This window comes from Brassica napus, unplaced genomic scaffold (genome assembly GCF_020379485.1).
Source record: "Brassica napus cultivar Da-Ae unplaced genomic scaffold, Da-Ae ScsIHWf_1920;HRSCAF=2564, whole genome shotgun sequence".
NCBI classification, from domain to species: Eukaryota; Viridiplantae; Streptophyta; class Magnoliopsida; order Brassicales; family Brassicaceae; genus Brassica; species Brassica napus.
The window spans coordinates 1-10,070 of record NW_026015338.1 but is presented as its reverse complement, the minus strand read 5'-3'; the positions used below and the strand labels follow the sequence as shown (position 1 = coordinate 10,070).

Genomic DNA, 10,070 nt, shown 5'->3' with positions numbered 1-10,070 from the left:
TAAGAGTCCCGACAGCCTATGACAGTTTTGTTAAGTGGTTTAGGAACTAGATCAAAGGTTGATTCCTTGCAAGGCATCTATTTCAATCGACATTACACCTCTCCAAGCTTTATCTTTAAGCGCTTGAGTGATTGTATCGAATATACATTAAAATATTAAATTTCAAATACCTAAACTTTTTCTTATTTTTAGGTAAGTATTTTATCATAGTATACTTACTCAATATATATATATATCTAATAATATATATTATATATATCCTATAGATATAATTTTGGTTCATCGTACTCACGAAAACATTTTTTGAAAAAACCTATCGCCAAATCCAAATTTTTTGCAGAAGAAACATGGGAAAATTGCCAAAAGAGACAAGAAAACAACATAGTTGTCCCTATGGTATAAATCCATCATTAAATTGTCCCTTTAGTATAAAATTTTCCAAAATTCCAAAACTAACCTTGAATTAATCTAATTAAACATAATTTAATTGTGTTTGTTTCATGTGCTAAGTAATTTTTTTTTTAAAAAACGTGTTACAAAGATATATTAAAAAAGTTAAAACAAAAAGGGAACAAAACACGTAACCCTATTTCTTGTTGGTTTCTCCGCCTCTCTCTCAAGAAAAACAATCGAGACTTTGAAAATGGCGATCCTGTGTAATAACCGGTGAATTCAACGGCGAAATCAAGCTTCTCCGCTCTCTGCTGCTCGCTGCTTCTCTCTGTTTGCCTCCACCTCTGAACTAATTTCGTTTTTGTTTCACCGCCTCTCTCTGATGGCCAAAAAATTGAGACTTTGAAGATGGCGATCTTGTGGACGAACCAGTGAAATCAAAGGCAAAATCGAGCTTATCCGCCTCTCTGCCTCTCCGCTTCTCGGCGCTTCTCTCTGATTCTCTTCACCTCTCCGCTACTCTCCGCCTCTCTGCTTCTCGTCGCTTCTCTCCATTTCTCTCCACCTTTCGGCTTCTCTCCCCTTCTCCGCCTCTCTCATCCGCTATCTGGTCTCAATTTGTGAACGGTTTGTTTTCTTTGATTTGTCTTAGTCTTTGTTTCATTATTAAGTTTGTTACTTTGACTTGGATCAATATTTGTTTGCTTGTCTGAATTGACTTTTTGATTATGTGAACCGATTTTGGTGAACAATGTTAGTGTTTGTGTTTGTCTTTATGAGTGTTACGATACTGATTTCGCTGAACAAAGTTTGTGTGTATTTGACTGTTAATTGTCTTAATTTGATTAATCGATCTACTGTGTTTCTAAATTTAAATTTGATTAGACAATGGTGTTTTGCTTTTGATTATTATCTTGTGTTTGGCTCAGTTTCACTCTGGCTCAGTTTCACTCTTACGCTTGTTTCGGACGTTTGCATGTTTATGATATTGCTGTTAACAACCATGTGTTTTATTATCTTTTGTAGATATGGAGCTGGAGCTACCTAAACGATTATATGCAGAGGGTTCAGAACCTCGGGTTAAGAAGATCAACAACAGTTGCCGCATGGAACTTATCAGAGATCTGAAGAAAGCTATGTGTGCAGAGTACGATGATGTGAAGAGAGATCCTGTTTTCACACATATCATGGCTATTGCCGAAAATGATCTCAAGTTCTCTGGGAAACTAGTGGATAGCTTCATATGTAGACAGCTGATTACCTCAAAGCTGCATGAGAAGTGGTTTGTTTTTGCGAGGACGCCTCTCCGGTTTTCGCTTCAGGAGTACCATGCTGTGACAGGCCTCAAGATTACACGGGAAACTAACAGTGACGTAGTGAAATGGAAAAACGACGGGGTTTTTGGAGTAACCTACTGCACACAGGTGGTAAGATCACCTTGCAGTCGATCAGAAAGGTTCATCTACAAGAAGTTCACACTTGGACGCGGCTTGATAGGATGAGGTTGATCTACTTGTGTGTAATAGTGGGTGTGGTGATGGGGAGAGATGAGAAGGTGTCCATCCCTCATATGTACATCAAGTTGGTGATGGATTTTGACAAGGTTCGGAAGTTCCATTGGGGTCTTCACTCGTATGATTTCCTGTTGAGTTCGATTGAGAAGGCAATGAAGAAGTTGGGTAAGAAGGAGAGCTACATTTTCGAGGGTTTCTCCTATGCTCTCCAGATTTGGATTATGGAGGCAATTCCTGATTTTGGAGAAATATTAGGCAGAAGAGTCTCAGACAGCTTCAAAGGTCCAAGGTGTGGCAATTGGAAAGGAGTTGCAAAAGTTTCTTATGAAGACATCATGAGCTCGAGGACTCCTTAACTAAGAAGGTAACATTCTCTGTTTTTTTCTTTTATATGGTTGTTGTATATATTTTGTTTGGATTTTCATGTTTTAACTGTTTGCAGGATAACTTCTTCTCGGTCATATCAGTGACTGGTAATGGTGATGTGTTTCTAGATGCTCAGTACACAAGGGAGGGTGAGATGGAAGATGAACGAGTGGACCTTGTTTTGGGGAGGATCAGGAACAAGTATGATTGGAGCAACACAGACTGGCCAGTTTTAGACCCTGAAGAGTCTAAAATGGAGGAACCGACAGCCATGATAGAGGGTCAGAAGCTGATAAGATCGTGGATCATACGGATGTTGTAGCAGACGAGGAGAACTCTTCGGTTAAGGTCGCAGGAAAAGGCAAGAGAAAGTTTCTTGATGAAGGAGCAGAGACAAGAAAGAAGAAGGTGCTGTGTAAGCGATCAGCAGAAAAGTTTCTGACTTTTGGTCCTGAAACTATGAGTTTCATTGAGGGTCTTATCCGCACATCTGTCACTTCATTGGGAGATGTGCTCAGTATGCAAATGGCGAATATGGAGAGGGTGTTTACAGAGAGGATGGGAAAGATGGAGATTGAGGTTTCACAGCTCAAGGACGCAATCAGTTTGACTGGTGAAGGAAGCTATCCTAGTAAGAAAGAAACTGAAGAAGCTCCACTAAACAGCAAAGCCAAGGAAGCTCCACCTAAGAGCAAAGGCGCTCAAGCTCCACCTAAGAGCAAAGGCGCTCAAGCTCAACCTAAGCGCAAAGGCGATCAACCTACTCCAACAAAAAAGGTACTACCTAAGAGAAAGTGTAGAACTTGATGAACCTGGAACTAGGATGCTTGAGTTAGGGTGCTGGAGCTAGGCTTATGGAACTTTATATTGACTGTGTAATATTATGTAATATGGAATGTGAAACTTTGTGTAATAGGTTTCTAAAGTGTAATATGTTTGAATGTTTGTGTATTAAACTCTATGAATGTAATGCTTTGTTTGTGTTATGAATAAATGGCTTCTTCTTATATGCAATGTTTTAAATTTTAATGAATAGGACGGGAAAAAGATTGCTACAGAAACTAATGATTTTGATTTTGGATTGAGTACACAAGACTTGCGGGACCTGTCCCAAGCTACATTTGTTGACGGTTTTGATCTGTCTCAAGTGAAAGTTGAGACGTTAAGTAAATCGAAACCGTTTAACATGGCTCCACTGCAGTGGAATGATGAGGAAATGGATCGAACCAAAGAAGACTCGCCAGATGCCGCGTTGGTGTTTTTCCGTGAAGAGGATTGGGAAAAAGTTAGAACTTGGTCAACTTCCTCCACGTAAGTACTCTATTCTCATTCATCTGACATGTATTAATACATTTAAAATAAACTAATGAATGTTTTACAATTTTATCATTGTATTTGGTTTCAGACCTATACGGATTGGACCTGCCACTTTAGATTTTGAGATTGCTAATCGTCTTATGGATAAATCTGAGTGGTTAAATAGCTTGGTAAACCTTAGAGACTATTTGCTTCCATATGTGTCTTTTAAATACATTGTGTGTGCTAAGATTTTCAAAATATGCAGGAGATTGACGCTGCAATGTACGTATTCCGGGAGAGAACATCTTTGAAACGATGGAGACCTCATCGTGTCGCCTTCATGACTGTCGTCTTCAGCAATATGATTAAAAAAGAGTATGGTCATTTAGAAGCTCAGGGTAGAAAGAGCTACATGCTTCATAATTTGCTACTGCAGTTCGGTAAAGGAGTCCTTCCACCACATGGCAGGACACATGAGATATGGAATATAGATGTGGATCGCCTGTATGTCCCTGTTCATGTCAGTGGGAATCATTGGATCGCCTTGTGCATCAGTTTCGTGACGAGGAGCATTGAAGTGTTCGACTGCTCGGGTAAGAAAAGGTACAAGGAGGTGGATGGGTTCGCAAACCTTATTCCGCGTATTGTCAAGGCAGTTCAGCCTATGAGACACCAGAAGGATTTCGCAGTCGGTGCATATACTGTTTCCTATGTCCCCGTTGGGAATCTGAATAAAAGTGCATGCGACTGTGGCGTCTATGCAGTGAAGTTCATTGAGTGTCATGCGCTTGGATTGGAGTTGTCGTTGTTGCATGATGGTAACATTATCGAAGCTCGCCACAGGATTCTATGGGATCTTTGGGAAGCAGCTAATGATCCGGAATTGATTGATAGGATGTCAAAGTATCAATCCCCGGAGTGTCTCTCTTCGACTGTAGAAGAGATTTTGTGAGACTGCTTGGTTTCAAGTTCTAATGTAATGAACAAGATTGCTTAATCTGATGTATAACTTCTAGATTTTATTATCATTTTTAGGAACAAGACTGCTTAGTTTATTGTATAACTTCTAGTGTTTAATTATGATTTTTAGGATTGACTCTTGTAATCAAATGTACATCTTGTGGTTTTGTTATTAAGAGTTTTTAGCTGAAGAATGCTAGAATTTAACACTGTTTTAAATTAGAACCTTAAGCTAAACCCTAAACATGCCCTAACCGAAACACAAAACCCGGAACAAGACCACAGTCAAACCTAACCTAAACCCTAAACATACCCTAAACGAAACAAAAACCCATAACAAGACCACAGTCAAACCTAACCTAAACCCTAAACATACCCTAAACGAAACAAAAACCCATAACAAGACCACAGTCAAACCTAACCTAAACCCTAAACATACCCTAAACGAAACAAAAACCCGGAACAAGACCACAAGAACATTTAGAATAATTGTTTTACTAGATCATCCCGTAGGAGTAAATAAATCGAATCAAATGTAATACACTTAACTTGGCTTCTTGCAAACCAGACTTTTGATCCAACTCAACAATCAAACCCGACCAGAACTAGATCCACAATAAACCTAAAACCCGACATATATAACACCAACTCAGCAACCAAACCCGACTTTTCCCATTTTTTTCTGTTCTTCTTTTTCGTCAATCTCCTTTTCTCTCTGAAGCAGTTTCTCACACACATGAATACTTCAAGGCGACATTCATACGGGGTGCCATCTAGGTGCTGGTGCGGGAAAGGGGTTGTGATATTCTACTCGAGAACTGATGACAATCCTTACCGACGGTTCTATAGATGTGAAATAGGGGCACAGGTTCATAGTCTTGATTTGTTTTTCGATTCAATTACCGATTTGTTATGTTCCTTTTTTGTCTGATTCGATTTTCGATTGTGTAGGATAAACATCATGTTTTTTCATTCCATTTTACTTCTCCTAATTTGATTTTCGTTTCTATGTAGCGAAAGAAGGAAAATCATTTATTTAAGTGGGTTGATGACGCCTTGCTTGATGAGATTCGAAGGGTAGAGGCTGAGCAAGGGAGAATTGTAGAAGAGATTGAAGATCTGAAAAGTAGTATCACACAGAGAATAGAAGAAGAAGTTAGGAAGCAGAAAAATTCACTCGAATTAGGTTGCTTAGGAAGCATTCTATGGCTTTTTGGAAGATTAAGAAGCCAAGAATGAGTGAAATCAGTCTACTGGTTCTAAGTATCTTCTTGTTAGTGTGTTTTTTTCATTTTTACCAGTCATTTGGTTCTTAGTATTGGCTTCAATAAGTGTTTTGTTGCAACAATATTTGTGTCGACTTTACCAGTCAAATGGTTCTTATATTTTGTGCTCAGTGATCTGTTCTTACAATCCACCTTTTTTGTTGAAAAATCAGACATCAGCTATTGTCAAACAAACTTAAACTCGAACTCAAAAGCATAGCTGAACATAACTAAACAAACAGAGAGATAGAGAAGTGAAGTGAAAATAATACCAATGTATAACAATGAAACTGATAAAATAACCATACAAGAATTATCCAAAGTATCCAAAGTTAAACAAAGTTGATTGTTTTTAGAAGAAAAAACCATACGAGACAAGGCAATACTGCACTTTCAAACACCACAACTTGCATACTTGAACAGACCAACCTGTAACAGAAACATAAATACCTGAAACACAATTAAATCGAGATTGAAAAACATATAAACGAACTGGCTATATAAGCTGACCCTTACCATATGTGACTGACTATATTGGTATTTTACAAGTTGCTCTGTTGTGCCCACTAATACCACATCTACTACACTTGCGAGGCTGCCTCTTTTGTGATGTTTGCGATGACCGAAGTTTATCTTCAACAGTTTCATATCTCCGTTTTCTATTCCTTCCAACTGATTTTCTTGACTCTGGTGGTAGCACATTGTCCACGACAACATCTTCTGGCATGGACCAAGCATCCTCAGGAACAGCAATAGGATTGATGCTTTCATGATAAGCTTCTCGCCAAGCTTCTGTAGTGTAAAATAAATCAGTTAATGTGTGTGGCTGTCTGCCAACATGAAACCCAGCTTTAATTGCGTGCCGACAAGGTATCTTCATCAGGTTGTACTTCCCACATGAGCAAGTACGTCTATCCAAATCAACTAAGCAGTCGATTTTATCACCTCTAACAAGCAAGCGACCATCGCTGACAGGGTAAACTGCAAATCTTTTGCCTTTCTCGGTTCTCCTTTCAATCTTTTTCTCCACATCTTCGGTAAGAGGATGATTATGCTTTGAAATCTTTTTCTTACGGTTATAAAACCACCGAGTCAGCATTTCTCTGATACTGTCCAACAAGGGAATGATTGGATACTCTCTCGGCGAACGCAAAGCAGAGTTGATGGATTCGGCAGGGTTTGTTGTCCTTATGTCATATCTATATCCAGAGAATTGACATCTTGCCCACTTTTGGACTTCAGCATCCCTTAGGTATTTTCCAATTGCCGGACTGATATTACACACATTAGCAAATATCTTTTCAAACTCAGCAACTCTATAAACCTTGGACGCCTTTGCAACCAACCCAACAAGTCCTTTCCCATGGTAATATGTTACCACATTATTCAACAAATGATGAATGCAAATACCATGTTTAGCTGTTGGATACACAGTCTCAAGCGCCTTAGCAATGGCCGCATGTCTATCCGAAATGAAAGCCAAATGATGATCATCAGCAATGACACTATTTAGTTGTCTCATAAACCATTCCCAAGAATTTTCATTCTCTGAGTCGACTACTCCGAATGCAAGAGGATACAAATTAGAATTTCCGTCTACAGCAGTTGCAACCAATAGAACTCCTTTGTATTTGTTCTTCAGAAAAGTGCCATCAACCACAATAACCCTCCTTATGACTCTGTTAAATCCTCGTAGCGATTGCCCAAATGCAATAAACAGGTACCGAAATCTCCCTTTGCTGTCAATCTCATACGATGAATGTGTTCCCGGATTAGCCTCTCTGAGCATGTGCAAGTATTTCGGTATTTTTCCATAACTTCTCTCTGGTATACCTCTAACAGCATTAACCGCATATTCACGAGCATCCCATGCTAAAGATTTCGTGATCTCACAGCCATGATCCATAAGCATAATCTGTATTATATCATTGCATTTCGGCCCTTCCTTAACCCCTTCATACCTATGCATAATCAGACTGCCTATAGTTTTGGCCGAAGCAGTCCTACCCGGTTTGGTTTTGTTTGAAGGTGCACATGTATGTTCACCGACATACTTTTTGATAATGAAATATTCAGAATCCTGCAAACACTCTGCTCGAACACACCAATTGCATGCATTATCCTCACATCTAACGTACCAAAGTTGTCTATCCGTTTTGATAACCTCATAGTGAAAGTTATGCTTCATTGCACATATCTCAAAAGTCGCCTTCAGCAAAGTTTTGTTCTCAAACAATTGTCCCTTCTTAACAACATTGAGCACAGAAAACTTTGACATCTTATGTACGTCCTCTTTGGCCGAGATCATGGTATCGGCATGATAGGCATCCTCATCAACTTCGACTCTTCTAATCTTTTCTTTCTTTTCCTCGCACTGCCTCTCAACAAACACAGGAGCTGGTTCATTCCCCCTATCAACCGAGTTTCCCTCCTCTTGAGCAGTAGTTGAATCAGCTGGCGACTTGTTAAGATCAAAGTCTGGTTCATTCAGATTCTCAACTTTGGCTTTAGATGTTACACACAATCGAGTAGAAACACACTTTTGAACAAAACAAACAAAATTCTGAAGCTGTCGATCATTTGCAATGATCACAGGCGGACAAGTTGATGTATTGATCAACTCATTAGGTAGATAACTCAACTCCAAATCGGGTAAGCTATCTTCTTCCATATCAAAATCTTCCAAAACCATTCTTTTAAAATCCTCTAAGGTAGAAGTTGATTCCAATAACAGTAGCCTAGCCCCTCTCTCATCAGCCGTAAAAACCCATCCCGTGGTTGCTCCAAACTCCCAAACACCACATGTTGTATAGATATGCATCATAGAACAAGAGTTTGTAAAAATCACAAGACAAACTATAGAGAAATCATTGGAAAATCATAGATTGGTGAAGAAGAACATTCAAAATCGATTTTTTTTTAATTTTTCACGAACCAAATCAATGAAAACACGTTTTAGGAAGTTAGAATATTTTGAGAATATTTTAAAAACTGCAACTTCCTTAATTTTCGAAAATTCAGTTTTTTTATCCGTAGAAGGCACCTTCTACACTGTGTAGAACATAACAAAATTCCAGAATGTAATTTCTACACTATGTGGACGTTCGTATATGTTTTAGATTTTGCATTCCTGATAACTTAGAATACTCAATAAAAGTAGAAACAGTTTTCTGAATAAAAGTAGCGATCATTACAAATAGTAGAATACGTATTCCCCATATTTAGAATTATAGTAAAAAGTAGTTTGTACGTTCTAAAACAAGTAGATGGATGTGTTCATTCTAGAATTCATTTTCTACTTACCCGTTTTGTGTAGAAACAGAATTCTACTTTTAGTAGAACGTAATTTAAAAATATTATTTATTATGTTTTTCAACCCAAAAAAAATATGTGTTTGTGTAAATGGGTGTTTTATTAATTGTTTATATTTTTAATAATTTTTCTGATTCATATAACTATTTATTTCATTAATTTTAACATATGGAAAGGGTAAAACGGAGAAAAAATGGACAAAAAAAGATTTATACCATAGAGACAACTATGCTGTTTTCTTGTTCTCTTTTAGCAATTTTCCCAAGAAACATTCCCCCTAAAATCCAGCTAATTTTCCTTATATAAGACAAAACCAAACTAAAAGAATTCATTTCTTGTTTTATCTATATTAAAAGATAGATTATTTCCTTAATTAACTTATTTCTCCAATGGAGTTTCTTGCAAACTCGATATAAATGTCTAAAAAAGTTTAAGAGTTTTATAGTTCATACATACAACCTTTTCTGCTTGTTTCAGCATGATTGCCTAATTACATGTCTACCATTCTTTAAGCAAAATCCATTTGGTTTTTGTTTGATCGGAAAACGGTATAGAACGAGAGAACGTTCGGTTTTAGAAGTGGGTTTAAGCAAAGACGTCTTATTAATGGTCGGAAGAACGTTTCGTCGTTACAAGAAAGGAAATGCGTGAAAGGAAAGGTACCGGAGCCTCAAAGGCTTTACGGAGAGATAAAACAAGGCGAGATAACAAAGGTAAAAACCCTAATCTAGCCGGCCCAGGGGTGTTGTATCTGTGATTTCGGATACCCCCCTACGTTGCCTTTCCTTCCCCTTTTATAGCTGACCTCACGCTCTTCCGTGATCTAGTCTGTGTCGTCTCTGTGGCTTAACTCGCTGGGCCGAGAAGCCCACGTTGTCTCTGTGGAGCGTTCCTTGGTTGGGTGTTTAGTCGAGAAGATCCATTGAAATCTTCTCACATACGCCGAGAGATCGACCCTTCA

At 38.3% G+C, this 10,070-nt stretch overlaps 3 protein-coding genes across 3 annotated transcripts; 2 read left to right on the top strand and 1 right to left on the bottom strand.

The window, feature by feature from the left end:
• Positions 1 to 1,393: 1,393 nt before the first annotated feature.
• LOC125599599 lies at positions 1,394 to 4,704 on the top strand. Its single transcript, XM_048772825.1, has 5 exons — positions 1,394 to 2,271; positions 2,350 to 3,050; positions 3,310 to 3,584; positions 3,679 to 3,760; positions 3,838 to 4,704. The coding sequence occupies exons 2-5, from the start codon at positions 2,733 to 2,735 to the stop codon at positions 4,522 to 4,524; spliced, it is 1,362 nt and encodes a 453-aa protein (XP_048628782.1). The 5' UTR covers positions 1,394 to 2,271; positions 2,350 to 2,732; the 3' UTR covers positions 4,525 to 4,704.
• On the top strand, positions 1,892 to 2,595 carry LOC125599600. Its single transcript, XM_048772826.1, has 2 exons — positions 1,892 to 2,224; positions 2,350 to 2,595. Exons 1-2 carry the CDS (start codon positions 1,892 to 1,894, stop codon positions 2,593 to 2,595), a joined length of 579 nt encoding a protein of 192 aa, XP_048628783.1.
• Positions 4,705 to 6,326: 1,622 nt separating the features above from the next.
• On the bottom strand, positions 6,327 to 8,618 carry LOC125599598. Its single transcript, XM_048772824.1, has one exon. The coding sequence runs from the start codon at positions 8,616 to 8,618 to the stop codon at positions 6,327 to 6,329; it is 2,292 nt and encodes a 763-aa protein (XP_048628781.1).
• Between the last annotated feature and the right edge of the window lie 1,452 nt (positions 8,619 to 10,070).